Here is a 24,349-nt window from a genome sequence, read left to right on the forward strand (position 1 = left end):
CCCAATGGACTCAGCCCCATGGCTCAGATCACACTCTGCCACACATCACAGGAGCCTATCCAGGCTTACCTATCCAGTAAGCAAGTTTCACAGTACACGGCAACAGCAGCTAAAACTAAAATGAGGCATGCACACTGCACAATCAGTGCAGTGCAGTGCGCCTCTTGAGGCATGATAGGAGTCATACTACCAACACAGCTCAAGGGTACCACATTGGGGGAGGCTGCTAGATACTAGAAGAACCACAACTGTGCTGCTGGTTGAAGAAACAACATTTATTCAACCAACAGCTTAATTGTTAGTTGTATTACATTGCTGCTGGCATTTCATTTCCCACCCACAAATGGCTCAGACTTGCTCTACACTTTCCCATATACCTTCCCATGCATTCTTTTTTTAAAAAATCCTTGCAAAACAATGATGAAGACGAGACGGAGAGGTATAGCTTGCCCAAGGGTATCAATAGAGATTCATGACTGAGCCGGGATTTGAACCCTGGTCCAAACCCAATATGCAAGGTGAGCTACAATGAGCACCTGAAAGATAGAAGAGGATTATAACAAGTGCTTCTGGTTATCACCATGGTATACCGACAGCAGTTTTCTCATTGCTGCATGCCACAGAGATGAAATGATAACGGTTGTCACACAGAGGAGGGCCAGGATCTCTTCTCGATCATCCCAGAGTGCAGGACACGGAAAAATGGGCTCAAGTTACAGGGGGCCAGATTCCAGCTGGCCATTAAGAAAAACTTCCTGACCGTTAGAGCAGTACGCCAATGGGACCAATGACCTAGGGAAGTGGTGGGCTCTCCCACACTAGAGGCCTTTAAATAGGCAGCTGGACAGCCATCTGTCAGGGATGCTTTAAGGTGGATTCCTACATTAAGCAGGGGGTTGGACTCGATGGCCTTGTAGGCCCCTTCCAACTCTACTATTCTGTGATTCCATGATTGAGGCAGGATGGAAGGAGTCACAGTTCTGAGGCATGCCAAGGAGTTCCCCAAAGCAGAACAAGGCAACTTTTTGTGAATTCACAACAGCAGGTCATAATCAGGGGGCACAAACTTTGGCTTGGCTTGTTGGCTGGCTGTAATTGATGGTCGCCACTAAACCTTCCCTTCTCACAAGTTCTACGTGTGTGTCAGGGAACATGGGGGCTGTCTTTCATGTTGGGCTTTGGTGCCAACAGAAACAAGGACCCTCCTATGCTGCATCTACCTGTTCCAAAGCTTCTAGAAGAGGAGAAACCTCCCTTCTGCCCTCCCCCAATTTTGGGAGGGGGAGGAAGGGGGGTCTCCTGTCATGCCAGGGAGGAGCAAGCGGATCTGGGGAGGCTTGGTCACAGTGGCGACAGGAACTGGACCTAATGCAGCTTCCAGTGCATGACGCTGGAGTGACTGAGATGGTCGTCATTCTTCTAGTATCTATACCAGTCTTTCCCAACCTTGTGGTCAGACCTCCAACTCCCACCATCCCCTGACAGTATAACCAATGGGGATGGTTGGGGAAAGCAAATGTATGTTCTTGAGCTGCAATCCATCACTGGTGCACTTAGCCCTATTGACCCTGGCATACTGTTGCTGGTCAGACAGCTTGTAGCAGACTTCTTTGACAGGCCGTGTCCAAATCTTTTGGACTTTGAATCCCATCATTCCCAGCTAGCATGGCCCATGGTCAGGAATGCTGGGGGTTGTCGTCCAGGACACATGGAGGACACATGGTGAGGGGGAAGCTGGTCTAGATCAGCCTAGGCCATGCTGGCTAGGGTTGAGCTGTAGTCCAACACAGTGGGAAGACCCCAACTTGGGGAAAGCTGACCGACCGAGACCTGGCCCATGAAAGGTCAAATATCAACATCCCGTCAAGAATGGCCGACCAGTACGGCAGAGGTGGGCACCTTCTGTGAGTCTGGGTGCCATATTTGTCCTGCGGGCCATGCTCCACAGGGGGCACCGAGGGGAAAATGGCGGTTTGCCATGAAAAATAGGCAGAAAGCTGCAGCAGAGCGCTAAGTGTGTCACACTCAGGTTCGGAACAAGCTAAATGTGACTCTTTAGTGCTCCGTGGCCCAAAAAACAATGAGGTTTCCCTGCCACCACAAGCATTTCGTGGCCCTTGTGTCACCCACTACTGCTGGAATGACCCAAGTTCCAGTGAGCTTCTAGCTCAGCACCCTCCCCTCCTGCGCTTGGGACAGACAAGCGTGCCGGACAGGGAGTTGGCTGCATAGTTCAAATTCCCATGTGTAGCCAAAGCCCCTTCCCCACCCCCAACCCCGAGAAGGTTTCTGCTCTGCAGACAATTAGCAAAGGCTAGACGAAGAGTCCCACGGCTGAAAATATTTAGGCAATTAAAGAGGATGTTTCAAAAGACAAGAGAAACCTGTTACGGCACAACAACTGCAGACCTGAAACATTGCAAAACAAATACAAGAACTGTTTCTGACAGGCTCCTTAATCCCAGCCCTCTCCCCTCTCCAGAAGATTTTGGAATTAAAAACAGCATTGTCCACCTTTCTTTATGTATGTACGGTAATTATGGCACCCAGGGGCTAGTTCACACATGCAGAAGTATTGCAGCAAAGGCTTCAACCTCAGCCTTGCATGTGTGAATAGGCCAATACCGTTCACCACTGACAGAACTTCCATATTATCAACAGCACGGTTGTTCACAGGGCAATCCTATACATGGCTACTCAGAAATAAGTTCAATAGGCCTTATTCCCAGCCAAGTGTGTATAAGTCCATGGCTTAAATGGAGTCGGTTTTCACTTGGAACTTCCAGTCATTGAGGGTAGAGGAACAAAATAATGTACATGCATGTGTGAGCCAGACCCAAGGCGGAAAAAAAGCATTACGGAGCAGCTTATCTTTCTCTCTCATAATACTAGCATTTCGGAGTTGTCCAATTCTACTGATGGGCAGCAGATTCGGGACAAACAGAAGGAAGTACTTCTTCACAAAGCACATAATAGAACCCGCTTCCACAAAATGGCGACCAAAGCAGGCTGTGTTCCCTAACCAGGCCTGAAGCCAGGCTGAAATGGATCTAGATCAGAGGTGGGCAGCTTGTGGCCCTCCAAAAGTTTTGGCCTACAACTCCCATCAGCCCTAACTAGCAAAGCCAGTGGTGAGGGATCATGGGAGTTGTAGTCCAAACCATCTGGAGGGCCACGATTTCCCAACCCTTGATCTAAATAATCCACCTCACCCAGGAACCCCTCTAACCGAAACGCTACCACAATTTCCAGCAACTTGCCCAAGAATAGAATACTGGGAGGCTGGCTAGAAATGATCCAATACACAGGGAATCAGGGAGGGATTTTTATTTTATTTTTTAAGAAAGGCCTCACCGCCACCTCTTTCAGACAAGATGAAATCACAGCTTGCTATAAAGAGGCATTCAACACTAACCAGGGCTGGCCCTATCATTAGGCAGAGTGAAGCAATTGCCTCAGGCAGCACATGCTGGGAGGTGGCAGCGGGTATTGGAGGAGAGAGTTGGGGGTCTCTAAGCTGGCCTGCTGCCTTCTGGTGTGGTGGAGGATCCTATCCATTCCCAGTGTTGAGGAAAGATTCAACTGTCATTCCAATCAGACTTTGTATATGGAATCGGAGGAGGTACCATCTTGGGCCGGCTCTGCTACTACCCTTACTCACTCAGCTGGTCCCCTGCCCACTACAAACACAGTAGATCTCACTTCTTCAAGGATTCTGTCCACATTTTCCAGATAACTACTAGTAAATCTTCAACTATTTATTTACTTACAGTATATTTTACCCTACTCTTCAAACAAAAGTGGCTATTATATAGAATAATCAGATATTCCCTTCCCTCAGGGTTACAATCTACCTTCTGTTCATCCCTGATCTAGACCAGAAGAGACTGAATGATCCAATCATAGCTGATGCAGAACAGTGGCAGAATTACCCACCACCACAAGGAAGGGCGCAGCAGCTCAGTGCGAGAGCGACAGCTTGACAGGTAGAAGGTCCCAGGTTCAATCCCTAGCATTAACAATGAAAAGGAACAGGTAATGTAGAAGAGCCCTGGAGAGCCACTGGACATGGCCGGCCCTTCCAATAGGCTGAGTGAAGCAGCGGCCTCAGGGAGCAGATGTTGGGAGATGGCAGCGAGGTACTGGAGGAGGAACCAGTTTGACATGTAGCTCGCCATCTGCCTCCTAAGTGAACCTGCTGCCTTGAGGTGCATTTAAAGATGCTGTCCCATTGTCAATGTTGAAGGAAGAGTCAATAGGCAGTCCAGAAGGCTTTTGTATATGGAGCGGGAGGGGGCGCCATCTTGTCCTTCACCACTGGATAGGTACTGATCTACACACATCCCATGCAGAGAAGGAGGCTTATCGAAATACTATATTTGTCTACTGACTCTTCTAGTTGCATGAAGAAACCATTGTGGAACTCTGCAAAGGCTTGTCATTATTCTTAATGGACAGGTAGGCAGGCAAAATTATACGGGCAGGTTTGTAAAAACGGTGATCGCAAAGAAATGTTTTGTGCAAGAGCTAATGTGGGGTTACTTTGCAAGACGGAGGGGTGGAAAGCTTTGGAGAAGGAACACAAGAGGGGCAGAATCCCCCAGGTGCTTCGCAAAACAAACCAGAGGGCAACCCAGCCAGACACCTTCTGTCTTCCCTTGTAACATGCAGCCTGGCTCACTTGTTTTGAGAGGTCTGAAGCTACTTGTGGTGGCTACAATCCTGTAAGTGGGGCCAGAAAACAACATGCCCTTGCTTTGCAAACCACTGGACGCCCTTTCAGCCCCAAGGGCTGAACTCAATTCTGGAGAAGTTCTCCGGGGTCACATTCCAGTGGTGGGCAAGGACCAAAGGACAAAACATGCCAGAACATTGTACCTTAAAACGCTTAGGGCCAGAAATTAAGCCTTAAGAGAAGCAGCAGAAACATCCAGAGCACAGAGAAAAGACTAAACACACACATGTCTCTGTTGAAGCTTTGGCAACTGCACCAGAATGAGAGAGGGGAGCATGGGAGAGATCTCAGCTGCTGCATGCTGCAAGAAATATGGTTGTGATTTTCTTTGTCTTCCCTGTATATGCCTGCCTGAGATTTGAGGTCTGTTGGAGGAGCCCTCCTCCAGGTCCCACCAACACGAGACATACGCTATGGTGGGATGTGGGATAGAGCTTTCTCTGTTGTGGCACCCCGGCTGTGGAATGCCCTCCCCTTGAAGGCCCAACTAGCACCAGCACTGGTTTCATTTCAGCACCAAGTTAAGACATGGCTTTTTAACAAAGCCTTTGATGGCTAAATTCACCAAGCCTGTACATAGTTTTATTGTTTTAATTGCTTTTACTGTTCTTAAATTCTGCACTGGTTTTAGCTAATTAATGGTTTAATTTGTTTTTAGCGGTGTATATTTATTGTTTTATATTGGTTGTATGATTTTATCTGTACGCTGCCCTGAGATCCTTGTGATATAGGGCTGGATACAAATGTCTTAATAAATAAATAAACTGCTGTTTGCAGTTCATAGTGTTTATTAAAGCCCAACGCATATGAAAGATTGAGTTTATTGCTCCAATTTATTTTTATTTATTAGTTATTAAAATATCTGTATCCTGCCTATATCACTGGGATCTCAGGGCAGCATACATATAAACCCAATTCAAATAGTATAAAACAATAAATAATGTACATAGCTAAAACATATTAAGTTACTAAAGAGCTAAAAACAGTAGAAAATTTAAAAGCAATAAAAACAATTAAAACTATGTGCAGCCTTTAGGCAAATTTAGCTCTCAAAGACTTTGATAAAAAGACATATTTTAACTTTGGGCTGAAATGAGGCCAACGTTGGCACCAGCTGGACCTCCAAGGGGAGGGCATTCCACAACTGGGGTGCCACAACAGAGATCTGCACATTACCGAAAATAATAATTGGTATCATGTTGTAATGTTTGATTTTGCCTACTTGTAATTAATCGGAAATGTTATAATGTTAGTATTAGTAAAGTGAGTTATTTGTTATTGCAACGATGTACTTATTGTAACGATGTACCGGTATGCTTTTTTCGTTTTCCTATTGCTGTTTTGTTAACCGCTTTGGCCACTTTTTGTGGAAAAGCGGCATATAAATTAGATGAAGATGAAGAAGAAGAAGAAGAGAGACATTTCAACCTTTAAGAATGGGGGGGGGGGACGCACAAAATCTAGGACAATCAAAATTATGCAGAGGTACTCTCACACTTCAAGGCGAAAACTGCAACCCACACAGCAGCTGCACCAAGAGAGCATCAGCGAGAACCCCTCAAACCGCCATGGAGTGGCACCTCCATTATTTAGCCTCTAAATAATGTTAAGTGAGACACATGCCCCAGTTACTGCTTTTTACAGCTCCCATTCTCTGTGGCAGGCAGGCAGGCTGACAACTTGCATGAAACACGTGCGACCCACACAGAACCTGCCTCTCTTTGACTCCTGGGAATCTAGCAATGTCATTTGGATCAAGAGAAGTTGAATGGATGCATTAACCAAGTTCCATTGGACATACAGTGCCCCCCCCCACACACGCAATAAGCCTCTATGTCTTACTGGGTTTTATTTATTTCATTTCATTTCATTTATATACCGCCCCATAGCCGAAGCTCTCTGGGCGGTTCAGACCTATCCAGAGATATTTGCACTCTGTGCATCTATGCATTTGCAGAACCTGGGGCTAGCTGAAGATATTTTGGTGTCTGAGGCAGAAAATCATCCTCCCTCACAGGAATTAAGATGGGGCACCATCCATGAGAACGTCCTCTTGTGCAAACCCCTCTGAAGTGAACAGGAGATATGCAAGAAGGAGATGCTGCTGAAATGAAATGTTGAATATAATTGCCTTGGAATTTCATCATCATCATTATTATTATTATTATAAATCAAAATGTCTCTCGTGGCTGCCGAAAAAAATCTGAATTCATGCAGGCTGCCACATTTGCTGAACATTAAAGAACCAAACAGAGCTTTTGGCAGGGCTTTAAGCAGCCTGGACTCCTTTGGTCTGTACAGCATCCTGAATTCCTCTGCTGTTCCGCCATCTTGCCTTCCTCCACCCTCCCCAGCCTTCCTGCAAAACTGTGAACTGTCCAAGCCAGAACCTTGCTGTTGGAATCGCTTAAGCAGATGCACGCAGACTATCTTTATTGGCACAATTTATTCCGAGCACAGGCCTTTTGGGCAGGGGCGGGGGGATGGGGGGAATACAGATCTGGGGAGGGAGCAGCATCATAAAATTCAGCGAGCCTCAGATGCCATCGCTTTGAGAGAGAAAGGCTGGTGCAGGTTGCTGGAGGGATGTGAAAGCCATTCTAGTGTGATATACAACCTGACACACGCAGCTCAGCCAGCAAGAGAGTGCTGTGCAATGCATTGGGGGAAAAGGAACGAAATTGCCACAGCCTTGACCAGCGAAAAAAGGAGTGCTTCTATATTCAGGGGCTTAGCCCCTGCACCTGTTTTTCAATGCCCGCTGGGATGAAAGTAATAAAAAGAGAAGCGTCCCAGCATATGAAAGGAAGGGCTCATAGCGAAGTGACAGACCACACACTTTGCCTGAAGAAAGCCCCAGATTTAATTACACCTCCAGTTAAAAGAATCTCAGGAATTACAGCTTGGAGAACTGGTGCTTGTCAGAGCAGACTGCTGGAGGAAGATCGAGGATGGGTTCACACAACATACTAACCCACCATGGGCTATTGTGTGGTCTGAACGCAGTGCATTTTCTACAGGATGGGTTACCTGCCCACACACACACCCCAACAAGGGCTGTTTCCGAGGGGGACACGCTCCTCTCTTAAGCCACAGAGCACCGGCCGTGAAGGACATTACCATTTTGTGCATCTCCAAAAAGATCCCATTCTTAACATTGTTTTGTTTTTACAGAATCCATCTTGTGCAGGCAGCAAGTGTCCAAATAACTATTTCTTTTTGAAAAAGCTAGCATTGTGGTTTCTGTGACTTAGTGCTGAGTCAACCTCAGCTGAGTGGAATAAACAATTTCCTTTCTTCTGTCTCCGTCTTCCTCTCCAACAACTGTTAAATCAGATTTGGCTTCGGGGAGTTGTGGGGGAAGAAAATGACTGCCAGTGCAGTTCTTGCTGATTTATCTCCCATGCCTCAGACTCATCAACCAGCCAAAATCTTTCCTTATATGCTCAAAACCAAAGTAGGCCTCAATCCAAAAAGCAACACTGCGGTCCCTCAATCCCAGCGGTTTCCATGACAGCAGTTTCTATGGCAGAGGGTGAGTGACCTGAGGCCCTTCAGATGGTATTGGACTCTAACTCCTAACAGCCTCAGCCAACATGGCTAACGGTCAAGGATGATGGGAGATATAGTCCAGCAACATCTTCTTCAAACCTGTTTTAGGGTATAACAACTTCAACGATAGCTAAACAGGCTCAAAACCTAAGAGTACCCTTAAATACCACCAGTACCCCAACACCTCTCATTTCCCTCAGCAGGAGCACAGTAGGTTCTCCACAACCCAACAAGGAACTGATGTTGGATCATATTCTCCATATAACAAGATTTGGGGAAGGAAGTAATTTTAGTGTGGGAGAGAGTAACCAAAGGCGATCAGTTCCTAGAATTATGAACAGTGTGGCAGAACAGGGGGGATGTTTCACTTCTCATAACAGCGTCTAAAATTACTTAGGAGTGTCCCAATGAAGTTGATTTATGTCACGTTCAGGGAGGGTTAAAAAAAAAGTAGTTTTGGAAACAGCATGTAATTAACTTCTTATAATTTATTTATATCCTGCCCTTCCATGAATCATGTCCAAAGGCGGCTAACAACATTAACAACATGAAACAATCCAATTAAAAGAATTTAAAATACATAGTACAGATTGCTCTCTGACCCAGGAAGTGGTGATGGCAAATAACACAGAGGTTAGACTTGTTTTCCACACATTTGAATCTGAATGGCTATTAGTTATACAAGCTAAGAGCATGGGGACATAGCTCAATGGTAGAGCACATGCCTTGGATCAGTGGAAGGAAGCTCGTGGCTCTGATGTTAGTGGGGCGGTGAATCCGCTTCGGGTTTTAGCCAGAACTCTAAAGGAGCGATCCAAAGTGACAGGCTACAGAGAAGGCTAGCAGCCTTCTTGGCCTGCAGTGCGTTTCCCGGAGGCTGGACAAGATGCATAGGCGTGCGCAGCACATTTCATTAGGGGGTTCAGCCAGGGATTTTTTTTAAGGTAAACATTGATTAAATATACAGTAATAAAGGACTTTTTTTCATTCATCAAACAAACAAAATAAATGAAAACTGAAGTAAACTGTATTTTTTTAATTAACAAGTAATCTGTACTTTAAAAACACACATTTTAAAATGGAGACTCTGAATACTATTTTTTTGCTGTAGTGATAACCAGACATCTCTGGAAGGCCGCGAAGGGGCTATTGGCAGAAGACAGGAGATGAAGGAGAAAAGAGAGGATGGGAAACCGTCACAAGGGCACATCAGTCTTCTTTACTGATCAATTGTAAGCCGCTCCGGGAGCCTTTTAGGCTGAGGTGTGGGATAAAAATACTCTAAATAAAAATACTCTAAATGAAATAAGGGCAGAAGAAGAGGATTGGCGTAGGGGGAGCCCTGGGGAAAGAAGAGAGAGAAATGCCCCTATATGTGGGGCTAGAAGAGGGAGAGAGGGTGCAGACAGGAGAGGTATGAGTGTCCCGGAGGGGAGAGGAAACAGAGGTAATGTTTAGCCTTGAGGAGAAGCCTGAGGGGAGACATGATAACATTCCTCAAATACTTGAAAGATTGACACACACAGGAGGGCCAGGATCTCTTCTCGATCATCCCAGAGTGCAGGACACGGAATAATGGGCTCAAGTTACAGGAAGTCAGATTCCAGCTGGACATCAGGAAAAACTTCCTGACTGTTAGAGTATGACAATAGAACCAGTTACCTAGGAAGGTTGTGGGCTCTCCCACACTAGAGGCATTCAAGAAGCAGCTAGACAACCACCTGTCAGAGATGCTTTAAGCTGGATTCCTGCATTGAGCATTGATGGCCTTATAGACCTTCCAACTCTATTATTCTATGATGGATATGATGGATCCAGCATGGATCAAGGTGGGTTTTCTTTTCTTGTTTGGTACCTTTGCAGACAGCTGAAGTATTTATTGCGGGAGAAGGGAAGTCCATTTGGATAGTGATTTAATTCTAGACCAGCCCTTAATGGTCTCATAGGGGAGAGGCTCTCTTGATGGTAATATTACTTCAAAATGTGGTAAATCAGCCCTGCTGTTTGCTGCTGTCCACATACACAGCCCTGATGCGCTTTCTGAGTAGGGCCAAAGTCTTGTTCTGATACCACCACTGGGGAAGTCCCTGTACACAAGCTTTGTTTGTATTTGTTCTGTTTTTATTATTACTCTTAACTTTTTTTTCTGCATGGGGCGAATTGTTTTTGAGTGAGCCCAGAGAAATCATACTCTCCCTGCCTGTCTAGCAGCACAAAGTGGTGAAACTGAGACACTGCTTTACTACTTGCTAAGACAACCAAGAGTATTGTGTGATATTAAAGGTGAATAATTTTATTCTGGTGCTAGCTTTTGGGGACACCATCCCCTTGATCAGTTGCATGAAGAATTAAGTTCGCAAATCTATATAGTCATGCTTGGGAAGGGATGTTGATTGTAAACAGTGAGGTCAACTGGAATTGAAATGCAATGGTTCAAGTAATAACCACTGTTCCTAAGTTTTTGTATAGCCAATGGTGAGAGATCATGGGAGTTATAGGCCAAAACATCTGGAGGGCCACAGTCACCCTCCTCTGGTCGAAAACCCACCACATGTATCTAGATCTGCCAAGTTGAGGTAAATGTTTCATGCGTGTGGTGGAGTAGCCAAAATTTATTTATTTATTGCATTTCTATATTGCCCAATAGCTGAAGCTCTCTGGATGGTTCACAAAAGTTAAAATCATGGAAACAATTCAAAGTATAAAACAAACATCAGTATAAAAACACAGTATAAAAGCTGATGCCAGAATAAATATATTGGTCTTTAAAGTGCCATAAACAGGCTAACACAGGTATTTTATTTATAGTTATATGCTTAAAATAAAAAGATAAAGGCATCAACGTGGGGTACAGTTCAAAACAATAAAAACTTAACACCTTGTTTTTAAAAAAGTTTAAACACATTACAGCATTCCAGCTTCATCGGGGATCTTCGGAGGGCTACTCCTCTGGAACCTACTACGGCAAGACGTACAACCCGTGCCAGTTACCTACATCTACGTCCTTTGACCCCAGAGCGTTGGTTGCTTTTCCAGTCTGAAAAACACTTCTCTAGCAGAGAGAATTAAAAATTGCGTCTGAACGCTTTCCCGAGGCGCCAGTGGAATTTAGTAGGAGACATGATTACAGGCATTTTTGCAGTCGTTTTTCATAAGCAGGCACAAGCCTATCTGCAGTGTGTGTGTAATCTAAATATTTTGTTCTTTATTGCTGAAATTCTATGCTATTTTAGTACTGTGCTGTCTTGTATTATTTTACAGTCCCCTGAAGAACAGTCTGAAAAGAGTTAGGCTTTTTTACAACGATTTAAATTTTTAAATTTTTTTTGGTTCCAGCATCTTGTGACGTTTCTCTGCGCGCTGTTCTGACCCAAACGCGCTTGCTCAAATCCCATTTCACCAGGGCTCTGCGGCCCTATCTGCACCCGCCCCGGCTCTCCGTTCCTCGGGGAAGGAACGTTCCCCTTGCCCCTCCTTCCGCAACCCCAGATAGAACCTCCGCGACGCGCCGTTGCTAGGCAACAGCCTCCTCTCTTCTGGCACTCTGCAGCCTTTTAAGAGCGTATCGAACGCCGATGGCATCGATCCACGAGCTGGGCTTTGAAAGGGGGCAGTGCGTCGCCTGACTTTCCTGCTCCTTCTTGCCTTCTAGCGTAAGCTCCTCCCCTCAGCTCAACGGCCGTCCGTGCTCTGGAGACGAGGTCGACGCTCGACTGATATGGCCTGGAGCACGGGGTTTTTGACCGGGCCGTGGAAGCCGGCGGAGTGAAAAGAGTTGCCCGGGATACTGATGGCAGCGGCTCTGGTCGGCGGGCGAACATCAGGACGGGGCAAACATGGCGGCGGTAGCATATTAGGGGGTTCAGCTGAACCCCCTGAACCCCCTGTCTGCACGCCAATGACAAGATGGATCTTTGTATGGTGCAGTCAGGCTCTTCAAACACACAAGTAATAGAAAAGGAAGTGGCCTTAGAAGCCAGACAGGCAGTGCTGCCAATTTCCTCAACTTTCTCCATTTTGACAACCACCATTTAACAAGGATGAACTTAGAAATGTAGGCCCCATTCAGATGACACGCTAAGCCACGGTGGTTAAGCATTTTCAGCTAAACATTATGGCTTAGCATATCGTGTGAACTATTCCTACACATGTTGGCTATATAACCACAGTTTAAATACGCCCACTAACCACTTGCTACAAAAGGGTTAGAAGCCTAACCATGGATTAGTGTGTTGTATGAACAGGCCAAGTTGTAGGAAAAGAGGGAAAAAGCACCGCGAAAAGGCTAAGAAAAAAAGAGGCGACTAGCTCTGGTGCTATGAAATGTCAAAAGAGGTTTATTTTTCTTATCCGAAATATTTTAAAAAAAACTTTCAACCAAACTTGTACAACGCTCAAGGTTTCGGATCTGGAGATCTGTCGTCAGGAGCTGTACAATGAAATGAATTACTTTTCATTTCTGTCTCCGTCTGTCTCTGTTCTGTTTGCTGATGGAGACGGAATGAACACAACTGTGGTCTTGTAAAAAATATCTATAAGGTTTCAAATTTATAATTACTTCAAAAAGTAATTATATATTTGAAACCAAATTTATTACCTTCTGCCAAGCAAAAGGCATCCAGAACAAATTCCTGAGCTTATAGACAAGACAAGACCAATCTAATCGGGCAATGGCAGCACCACTAGCATCCACTCACTCCACCGTGGGCCCAAATAGCCAGCTGTCAGCAAAACAGAGTAGGAAGACATAATTCCCTGGGGTGGGCTTCCGTTATAAGCCACTGCACCAACCCAATGACTTGCAATGTTACCTGTACACATTTTCAAACAAGAGCTGATACAATGAACTTCCCTGGTAGTTTCAGGACAGCCACTTTCTCTCAGTGCCAGCTGCCCATCCCTAATTTCATGGAGGCCCACCTTACAAGGCTGTAGAAAGATAACAGAGAAAGCACTTCAGGGAGAATTGCTGCATAAAAATGAAGTTTTGCCATTATTCTGCAGCCATAACAGCTAGAACCTTTATTCCTGTTTTCACGAGAAAGCTGTATTTCTCAGAAAAGCAAACTCTGCAGGAGAGAACAGATTCAGGGTAGAATTCCACAGGCACCGAGTAACAGAAGACGAGCAAGCTCTCCCAAGTAGCTGGAACAGCCCGTAGAAATGCACAGGATTTGCAAGCTACAGCTTGAAGGATGTCAGTTTCATACAATTAATCAAATGCCTCTTGGCTACGCGTTAGGGAGCTTTTGGCAAGCCATCGCTGCGGGCTAAAGGAGGACAGAGAGTAAACCAAGCTAACTCTGGGCACAAAATGAAAGTTGCCAAATGGATGGTGAGATGCCCCAGGATGTCACTTCTCTGATCTGCTGCAGCTAGCAGCTTCTTTGATCTCTCTTTTGGCAGAGATGTATAAACTTCCAAGACGGGGCCGTTTCTCTAGCAGGCTTCTTCTCCCAATACATTTGTCAGAAAGATGTCCTAGCATCAAAGCACCCCAAATGCAACAAGGAACAGTTGCCAAGGGTTAGGATTCAGCAGTGAGTCAGCTCCCTGCAGGCAGGAAGTGTCACCTCCTTGTTTTTTAAAATGACTTTGATGCTCCAAAAGGCAAGGGGAGAAAAGGATCTGGGCGGGCGAATGGGAAATTCTAGGAGACAAAGAGTAGTAGGGAGAAGTTAGGGGCTTACCATAACCGGAGTGCAGCTGTCACAACCAAGGGACACAGAGCACTCCAGATATCTGTCGCACCCGCCTGGGCGTTTTGCAGCACGTACATTTCTCTTTAAGGTTAAATTGTCTCATGAGTAAGAGTTAAAACTGCCGAGCAGCTGTCACATTCAAAACCTTCACGTTCTCCTTCAGGCGGGCCGCCCCTACCGTTAGGTCGTGTGAGGCTGCTACCTCATGTGGCTGGTTCATAGAATCATAAAATAGTAGAGCTGGAAGGGACCTACAAGGCCATCGAGTCCATCCCACCGGTCAATGCAGGAATCCACCCTAAAGTATACTTGACAGATGGTTGGCCAGCTGCCTCTCGAATGCTTCTAGGGTGGGAGAGCCCACAACCTCCTTAGGTAACTGGTTTCATTGTCGTACTGCTCTAACAGTCAGGAAGTTTTTCCTGATGTCCAGCCGGAATCTGGCTTCCTGAAACGAGCCCATTATTCCATGACCTGCACTCTGGGATGATCGAGAAGAGATCCTGGCCCTCCCCTGTGTGACAACCTTTCAAGTATTTGAAGAGTGCTATCATGTCTCCCCTCAGCCATCTCTTCTCCAGGCTAAACATGCCCAGTTCTTTCAGTCTCTCCTCACAGGGCTTCGTTTCCAGACCCCTGCGCATCCTCGCTGCCCTCCTCTGAATACACTCCAACTTGCCTGCATCCTTTTTGAAGTGGTACCCACAACTGGACGCAGTACTCAAGATGAGGCCTAACCAGTGCTGAATAGAAGGGAACCAGGACGTCACACAATTTGGAAGTGTGTTTGTTCTGGGTTTTACGAAAGGGCAGCAGATTTAATCATTTACTTTGTTGTTGTTGTTATTTTATTGCCAGGGTGCTTGTGAGATTTCCTGCCTCATCTGCCAAAATAATTTGGGTGTCATTGGGTACTAATATGCAACTGACTTGGTGGTGGTGGTGATGTGTGCTCATGCATAATTTTCTGTTCTGCTTCAGGCCCGATCTGTCCTTCTTGTGTGAGATCTTTCCCTCAAGATGTTCCTGAAAGGTGTGCAAGGTACCAACTGGCCTTGCTGTTTTAGAAGTCTCCTCATGGAGCTATGGGACGCTTTAACCTCACCCTGGTTTAGTGTACCCAATGCTCTCAACCTGCACCAATCTCCCTTCCTCAATTCACCCAAGGGATCCCAACAAGCACACAAAACCATCACATGCTTATCTTCTCGTTGACCGATTCCAAACAGAACGTGTGTTTTTCCCAAGTGTTGTGGCGCTAAGGTGAATGCTTGGCCCGCTGGATTAGAGTACTAATCACCAAAGATTTTTTTCAGAGAAGAGCTTCCCAACGTCACTTGGGAACCTTTCAACCTTTCAGAATGGGAAAAAAATGTGCAAGAACTGGAAACCAGGTCTGAGGCTCGATTCCCTGGGCTAAAGTCTACAAAGCCTTTCCATTGCCCTGAGCAAACAAGAAAATAAGAACCCAATGCCGTATATTTGATCGCAGATTTCAGATCTGTGGGAGTCCTCCTCCTCTGTGTCCCACCAATGTGAGACATACATAATGGTGGGACATGGGAGAGGGCTTTCTCTGTGGTGACACCCTGGTTGTGGAATACCCTCCCCTTAGAGGCCCGTTTGGCACCAACGCTGGCTTCGTTTCGGCATCAAGTTAAAACATAGCTTTTTATTAAAGCCTTTGACAGCTAAATTCTCCAAGGTTGCACACAGTTTTAATTGCTTTTAATTGTTCTTATTACTTTTAAACTTTTCTACTCCTTTTAGTTTGTCAATGATTTAATATGGTTTTGGCTGTTTATATTTACTGTTTTACATTGTTCTGGTTTTATCTGTATGCCACCCTGAGATCCCAGTGATCTAGGGCAGGATACAAATGCTTTAATGAATAAATAAATTGCAAGAGAACTTTAGCAGCGGTGGTCCACCACATTACAGCTCTCTCGGAGAGCAATATGCGCGTGGAAACACCCGAGCACGCACGTGCTCGCCTGACGGCCAAAAAGCTTCTAACCAACCCCAAAGTTCCACAGAAGACAATTTGAAAAACACAACACTAAGAAAGCTATGTAGAGTTGAATGAAAACAACAAAGAGTTGACCTACAGAGTCTAACTTACAGCAGCAGAGAAGGGGCTTCTCCCACTTCCCTGTATGGGCTTACACAGAGCACACACTATTATCTTTTGCCTTATATAGCCCGGCTCCCAGGCCTCTCTGCTACCCGCTGCTGCAGCTCCTCTCTTCGTCGCTGCAGAATCCGTCCCACAGAACTCAGTACTGCTCATGCCACACCACACGGGTAGGCCTTCAGAGGGTGAAGCAGAGAACATCACCTTCAAGGAACATCACCTTCCGGTTCTGGCAGAAACGCTGCAAGGGACCTCACAAAGGAAGCTTCTCAGAAGGAAAAGACCCAAGGCCCAAGGTTCACATTAATACACACACAAACACATCATCACCCAGAGGCAGGCCCACCGTTAAGGCAAGGTGAGGCAGCGGCCTCAGGCAGCAAAGAACAGCAGAGCGGGAGACAACATCAGTGGTGTAGCAGAGGCAGGGCTCACAGGGCCAAACAGCAAGGACTTCTCGTTAGTAGGGACAATAATAATAATAATAATAATTACCCGCCTCTCCCTCTGGATTGAGGCAGGGAACAACATTAAATAAAATATAATACATAAAATTAGTTATAAGAGCATATAAAACCAATACAATATTAAGATAACAATCACAGCACCTTAAAATTCTTAAGTTTAAAATTCATCTGGGTCTGCCGGAAATGGAGGCTGGTGGCTCCAATGTCAGTAGGGCGGTGAATCCGCTCCGAGTTTCAGTCAGAACTCTAAAGGAACTATCCAATGTCACTGGGGAGATGAATCCGTTCTGGGTTTCAGCCAGAACCAGCCAGAACACTAAAGCAGCTATCCATGGTGCTTCACAATGACAGCTTCTACTGTCCTTGTCACCGCTAATGAAAAAGTCTGCGCTTCTCACCTTAGGAGATGCCAAACATTGGCGAGTAAGAGGCAGTGTGGTACAGTGGACGGAGGGATGGATCTGAAGCCAGGGATGTCGGCTCAAATCCCCGCTAAGCCATAAAACTCATCTTGGGACAATTATTGTCTCTATGCCTAACTGCCTTACAGTATTGATGAAGATAAAAGAAAGAGGAGTTGACCATGTATGCAGCTCTGAGCTCTTTGGAGGGATGACAGCATTAATTATTATACATTATTATTCATTAACAATTATTAGATCAGGAGTAGTGTCTTAAGAGATTATGGCTGGAGACTATGAGAGTGAAACAAGTATCCATGCAAAGATAATCAGAATCTTCAAATGGAGACTTGCCTATACATTTTCAAAATGCATCTTCCTAATAATGAGGGCTAGAGACGTATTTCTTTCAGTTTTAAAAGTAACACCAGACATTCCCAGTGTTTTAGCAAACACAAACAGAACAGGAATGGATACAAGGTGGGAAATGTACTTTCTAGCAACCCTGATAATAAAGCCAACATTCCTGGTTACAACTAACCTTGCAGTAAAATCAAAACTCTACACCAGGAAGAGCAGGGCTTTACTATCTACATAAATTAGGCAAAAGAAGACATATTTAAGTATTTGATTTTATTGATTCTCTTTTTGCTATTGGGCATTTTGTGGGTTGGACCTGTAGGCTTACACATGAGACAGTACTGAAATTGAAAGTCCAGGATTTAAATATGCATTGCCTACATACTTTCAAGCCTATCTTTGCAGCCTTCAAGGCTAGAAACATGCTTTCGATTTAAATAAAAAAGAAGTGGAGATTCTCACAACACTGAAGATTGCACTCAATACTATTCTTCTGTGTTTCTGCGATGCAATCACAGAAACCAACCAGCTCTTATTACAACTTTTCTGCCCTGATGCATAGCAGCCACAGTGCAGCACGCTAGGAAAGACACACCTCTGTGTCATACGGTACTGGGCTAGACAGATCAATGGCCCAAATTAGCAGAAGACAGTTCTCCATATTATGCTTAAGTTGTCGTTTTAGCCATGTGAACAATTGTGTAAGGTAAGCGTATAGAAAGTTCCAAGAGGCCATTAATTACGCTTGCACAGAGAGCACCTGTAGAACAAGCAGCGCCCATCTGACTTCAATAGAAAAGGATGAAAGTTATCACTCTAGCACCTCTTTACCTTGGGGCTCTGCCTCAGGTTCCAGCAGCTGCAGGGACAGGTCCGCCAGCTCCTTCCCCAATGAGTGGATGGGGGTCTCTGCCTCGGGAGTTTCAAAATTGCATTCCGAATCCGAACTGCCAAGGAGGAGGGAAGAGAAGGACGAATTAACCACTTCCATGCCACCTCTGTACATCTTCTTGAGCAGGTGTAAACCAACCTTCCAGGATTCTGCCAGGCAAGGGGCAGGCAGGATTTCTTATTTAAAAACTGCCTTGCTGGACCAAGGGCCAAACTAGACACAACTTCAATCCGTCTTTGTATTCAGCTGCACATTTATTTATTTTTAAAATCCAAATAGCATCTCCCCCGCAGCAGATGGCATTTGCATTTTTTTTAACCCTGCACATTAGATGAAAATACACATTTAAAATCTGTAACAGAGAGAGATCAGAGGAAGGAAGCAGTGCGATTCTACCAGCCCTGCTGAAGGATAACTTTTTTTCCTCTTCCCTCCTCATCCCTCTTTCCTTGTGTGCTGTATCTTTTTAGATTTTAAGTCTGCAGGCAGGGATTGCCTCATTTAACTGATTGTACGTGAGCTGCTCCAGGAGACTTTATGGCTGAGAAGCACTAAGAAAACACTTTAATTAAATAATTAATAATCATGCCTGGCTTGACCCTAAATCCAGCTTTTTCTTTCCAGCCAGGAAGTTTAAAAGCAGGGTTGGCATCCTGTTTTCCCCAACCCCACCCCTGTCCGGTACTCCTTCAGCCTCCTGCTTCTGCACAAGGAGGTTCCACTGTCTAATTACTGTTGATATTGACCCAGGAGGAGGGAGCAACCTTTTTTGCTCCCAAGGGACACATGTAGTGATGGACAACAGGGCGAGGGCCTGGGACCCCCTCTCCCCTTTCTCTTTCTCACACACAAGTGCACCTACTGCGATATCTTTCTATTGTGCACTGTCCTGCCATCCAGCTTATCATCATTGGGAACAGCTGAGGAGGGCACTTACAAGCCTGCTACTCTGCTGTTCCCTTTGCGAATCAGCTGGGAAGGGGAGGCAAAACAGAGAGGAGCCCTGCAGGCCACCAGTAAGTCAGCCGAGGGCTGCACGTGGTCTGCGGCCTATGGATTGCCCATATGCAACGCCGATCTTCCCTCCAGGACTCACTTAGCCCAGGTAACAGGATGCTGACATGTTACAGCACTTCTGCGCATGTGCAAAATGCCTTTCCCTCAGCGATGAGAAGCAACCACAATTACACCCAATGAAACTGAAAGAGGGTTACCTGATTCCAGGGTGGAAAATGTGAGGTAGCAGTAATTGCCACCATCTGTTATAGCGGACTTTCCAAATTGTAGCAAAAAGCAGACCTCCTTCGCTTCCCCTGATGCTGATCTGGCTGCACAAAGTCTATGTACCCAATTTATTTATGCATCAGTGCCTTTTGAACGTGTTCCATTTTGTCTTCCGTCTCCTCATATAAACCCCTTAGGTCTAAAACTGTCCTAAATTTTAAATTACTATTCTCCACCAGCGTTGACAGCTAGTTAGGGTAATGGCCTACCTGCCACTCTCAGTAGGATACATCTACTCATCCCACAAAGTTGCAAACAGGAAGAGACTTAGGGCCCGTTCAAACAACATGCTAACTCAAAAACGAGATCCGCAGTGGGTTAGCGTGTCGTGTGCGGGTGATTTCCTTCCCTAGGGTGGGTCAAGCACCCACGCCCACTAACCATCTTCTGAAAGTGGTTCTTGTATGATACGATAGGACCCCTGTGGGGTTTCAATGTTGTTCTGACCAAAACAAAAAATAGAGTCTGCCGGCAACAGCAGCCGCCACTTTTAATGGCGATCTTGCCGTCACAGACATTTTCTATGGTCCACGGTTGTTTATTTTTCATTTTTCTCAACAGAGCAGCTACTGGTCGCTCATTCGGCACGCAGAGGATGGCAGGATGAAAATAAATGACCGTGGATCATAGAAAGTGTCCGTGGTGGCAAGACCAGCGCTGGAAGCAGCGGTTGCTCTTGCCGGCAGACTCTATGGTCCTTTTTTTGTTGTTGTTCGGAACTACGGAGGGTAGGTGAGTCACGGAACCACGGGGATCGGCATGGGTCCAGTTTGTGTGGTGGGCCTGCTTGTCGTGGTTCTGTCCCACCTCGCCTCTCAAACGGCTCCCCAACCCACCCACCATCCATGCATGTCTGAACAGGAGCTACGGTCCAGCCTCTTTGCTCTGTGCCTGCTTTCTGCGATCCAGGCAGCCCTGGAGAGGGTACATACAAGTTACAATGGTTCATGACCCCCCAATCTACTTTTGACAATTCAACACCACCACCCCTTTGAAGCCTTAATAGCAAAAAGGTTGCCTTGTCCACATGCACATTTTTAGTGTCCTTCCCCTGTGCCTTTATGTTCATATCGATCCGCCTTCTTATTTAACCGCACACTCAGCAAGGGCTTCTGCTAGGGCACCATTCTGACTGGCAGTGCCATTTTGCTGTGGCTTTCCAGAGGCTAAAGAGCTACCCTGGTTCCCTGCCGAGAAACTAGAGAAGAGGTACAGAGCATAAATCAGGTAGGGGGACAAATCCCCCCCCCCACAGGCCAGGCCCACCCCAAAAGCGTAAGGCGAAGGCGGCCCTGTCCCAGAGACGCTCAGGATCCTGCAGCTAAAAGCTCGCAAGGAGGGGAAGAGCCTTGCTGGAGATGCTGATGCCATGAATGAGAAAGATGCAGCCATTTTTGAGCAGACCGAGAGGAGCCTCGGTGCTAGAATGCCTTCTGGACTTAATTAGAGCTGCTTCATGTGTTACGGGGTGGCCTGGATACACCGGTGCTTCTGAGCAATAAGCACGTAAAGCCCTAGCTAGTTAACTAGTTTAACGGCAGCCGTTCTGAACAAGTGACACAAGGCAGAGAGGAGGCATCTGGTGTCTCCAAAGCAGAGATCTAGCAAGTCCCATTGCTATCTCTTTTACTCCCTTCTCCCTTCTGGATTGCCAAATGAGGGGCCAAATGGTGTCCCTCAAAAAGCCAGATAGGGCCATAAGGCTGCCAGTAGCTGAACCCCAACCTAAAGTAAGATGCATATCCCCAAACGACACTGTACGTGACCCCTGCAAATCTAGGGTTACACGGACACATTTTATATATCTACTGTGACAATCAACCGCGGAATGGCAGTTGCCACATTCACATGTAATGCTTGTGCCAGTGGTTTGCTTTCTGTGCCAAGGTCTCAGATGTGGAAAACGAAAAGCCATAATACAGAAATGAGATTGGAAAGCATGTGCCAAGTGTCTCAAAAAAGCAGGATTTCGATTGAGCCACATTTAAGCGGGGCTATCTCCCCAATGACCTGTTTTTCACAACAGAATCCAGTCTTGAGACAAGTAAAATAGAGCCAAGAGCCTTTGAGCATGTGTAGAGTGCCCTGCCATGACCACTGACTACCAAGGGGTGGGGAAGCTCTTCCAGCCCGAGGACTGAATTCAATTTCAGAAAAATTCTCGGGGGAGGGGGGCGCATTCCAGTGGTGGTGGTGGGGGCTAAAATACAAAACATACCAGCCTATTATAGCTTAAAGATCTTATTGCCAGCAATTAAGCCTTATGAAAGACATCTTAGCCCTTTAGAACGGGGAAATAAACTGCAAAACAGCTGAAAAACCACTAAATGATCCATGGTTGGGAGAAATGGGGGGCGTGGCCAAATGGCAAAGCCCAGAGAGCCATACTGGGGCTCGAGGAAGTCCGGATTTGGGCCCTGGGCCTAAGGTTCCTCACCTTTGGACTACCACAACTAAACCATATCCACGGATTTGGTAGCAGAAGGGAGAACCTCTCCATCGGAAGACAACGACCTTGTTCAAACAATACGCGAAGCCACAGTGGTTAAGCATTTTGAACTAAACATTATCCATTCCTAACCATGGTGGCTACATAACTAAGGTTTAAACATGTTCACTTTACTGCAAAAGGGTTAGTGGCCTAAGCATGGATTAACGTGTTGTCTGAACAGGCCCAACATGAATTTCAGGCAGAATTAAGCCTTGCAGTTACTTCCTGCAATACAGGTCCTGCAGCTCAACCAAGCCCCAGAGTAGCATCATGTTCAAAGCATGTTTCTCCTGAGCTGAGGGTTATGGTTACCTGAGCAGAGAGGGAACATGTATGGCGCCTTGAGGTACTTGGAGGAAGGCCAAGAAGAACACATAATAAATAAGTGTGTTCTGCACATACTCAGAGGCACGTCCTTCATCAGTAAGTCTCCCCTTCCAAGCACAATCGCTCAAAGCGCCTCCACTTGGACACTTTGTTCTAGCCATAGAAGAGCCACTTCACACATTACAGTTTTTAAAAGTGTACACCCAATATGTTTTCAGTGTATACCTGAAAAAATAAAGCGTGGATGTAGCAACCAAGCATAAAATACAGTTCTGCTGGTCAGGAAGCCTTGATTAAATGCAGCTCTGGGCTGTTGCACACATACACACATTCCCCACTTGATGAATGCAATGTAACAGGAGGACCTGCAGGTGTGAATAGGCCATTATCGCCCTAATCCAAAACCATGATAACTCTCAGTGGAACCAGTTCACATGTTCAGCTGCCAATCCCCAAGGCCCAGCTCATACCAGCAGGCACTACCCCAACCCTTGATTAATGGCAGCCGAAGAAGAAAACCAGTTCCGCTGAAAAACAGGTCGGAGACGAAGAGACGCGGAAGTTCCCTCTGCGGCGTTACACCTGTGAAGGTACCACAGGATACACATGTGAACCAGCTCTCGCGCGTACATCAAATCGAACCAAAAACTCAAGTCACGTCCACGCCCCTGTGCGTGCCCCAGCCAGCGAGTGCCGTCTCCGTTCGATATGCGAACCCGCGGCGCGAACTCGAGTCGGCTCCCGCGTCACGTGTGAACAAGCCCCGTTTCCAAACGCGCGGGCCCCGCCGAGGCCGCGGACACTTGCCTGAGGCTCAACGACTTCGTCTCCGCCTGTGCGTCCTCGTCTTCGTCGCCGTCGTCCTCCAGCTGCCCGGGCACCATCGCTTGAACCTCCCCGTCTCCCCCAGCGATGGTGCCGCCCTGCTCGGAGCCCGGGCTGCCGCCTCGCACCGCAGACCACGTCCATTTGGCCCACTGCACGGGCGACAGGATCTGCCAAGAGGACGCGCTGAACGCCATCAGGGCGGGCGCGATTCCCGACGGGCGAAGGAGCCCGGGCGCGCCGCGTCTTCAAAATGGAGGGGGAAGGCAGGAAGGCGGCCTAAAGAAGCGCCACTATTTCGGAGCCGATCCGGCGCGGATGTGGTTAGCTGTGAGCCATCGCTTCCCTTCCTCCTCCTCCTCCTCTGCTCCGCCTCGCAGCGGTGGTGGCGGCGGCGGCGGCGGCGTCTTCCTCCTACGGCGCTGGCTGCGGAGGCGCGCCGGCGCTCCGGCTTGGTGGCGCAGCGCTCCCCGCCTCTCCTCTCTGCCCTTCCTTTGCCAAGACGACGCCGACTCGGGGCTCCCGGAGCGATGGGGCGGCCGGCCGGAGCAGCGACGCCGCTGCGGTGCCCTTTCCCCAGCGGTCACCCCATTCCCCTGCTCGCTGCTGGCGCCCCTTCCCCCAAGCTGGGCGCGGAGGTTTGCGCGCTGGCTGCCGGCGGGTAGGTGGGTGGGAGTCTAGAGTCCGCCCCTCTCCCACTCGGACTGTACTAATTGACGGGTGGAGAGAGGGGAGAAAGGCAAAGGGGCAGGAGGGGGGGGATCGGTGTACCACCCCCGCCGCATGAGCAGGGCCGCTTCACACGTTACATTAAGGCGTACAGTCGAGAAGCGTGCGAATGAATGAATAAATAAATAAATGCAGGCGTGGCACGAGAATGCCGCACACGTGTTTGTGACGGACCGGCACAGGGCGGGCAGATTGGCTTGTAGCTCTGTGGTTTGAAAGGGAATCGCCCGCAAAAGGTGGCACTTGAGCCCATAGCCGGTGTTAGCGGTAAGGCTGCAGTCCTCAATGCGCGGTTCTTGCAAGGAATTTAGTCCCCTTGAAATGGGTGAGTGACGAGTATGAGTTCACACATGACGAGGTTGGGGTGTCAGCCCCCAACAAATTACTTCTGCAGTGTTTGCAAATTACTTCTGCTGCCTTTATGCTGAGTTAAGATCACTGGCCCCATCT

General features: G+C 47.0%; 1 protein-coding gene across 1 annotated transcript in view; it reads right to left on the bottom strand.

The window, feature by feature from the left end:
- TACC1 (transforming acidic coiled-coil containing protein 1) overlaps positions 1-23,529 on the bottom strand; it is a 75,073-nt gene extending 51,544 nt beyond the window's left edge. Inside the window, exons 1-2 of the mRNA XM_063139286.1 lie at positions 23,153-23,529; positions 18,183-18,298 (exon numbers count right to left, since the gene is read on the bottom strand). Coding sequence (XP_062995356.1) covers positions 18,183-18,298; positions 23,153-23,367 — 331 coding nt within the window. The 5' untranslated portion in view covers positions 23,368-23,529. The remainder of the gene's footprint in view (positions 1-18,182; positions 18,299-23,152) is intronic.
- Between the last annotated feature and the right edge of the window lie 820 nt (positions 23,530-24,349).

The sequence above is a fragment of the Elgaria multicarinata genome, chromosome 12 (assembly GCF_023053635.1).
Source record: "Elgaria multicarinata webbii isolate HBS135686 ecotype San Diego chromosome 12, rElgMul1.1.pri, whole genome shotgun sequence".
In the NCBI taxonomy this organism is placed as follows: domain Eukaryota; kingdom Metazoa; phylum Chordata; class Lepidosauria; order Squamata; family Anguidae; genus Elgaria; species Elgaria multicarinata.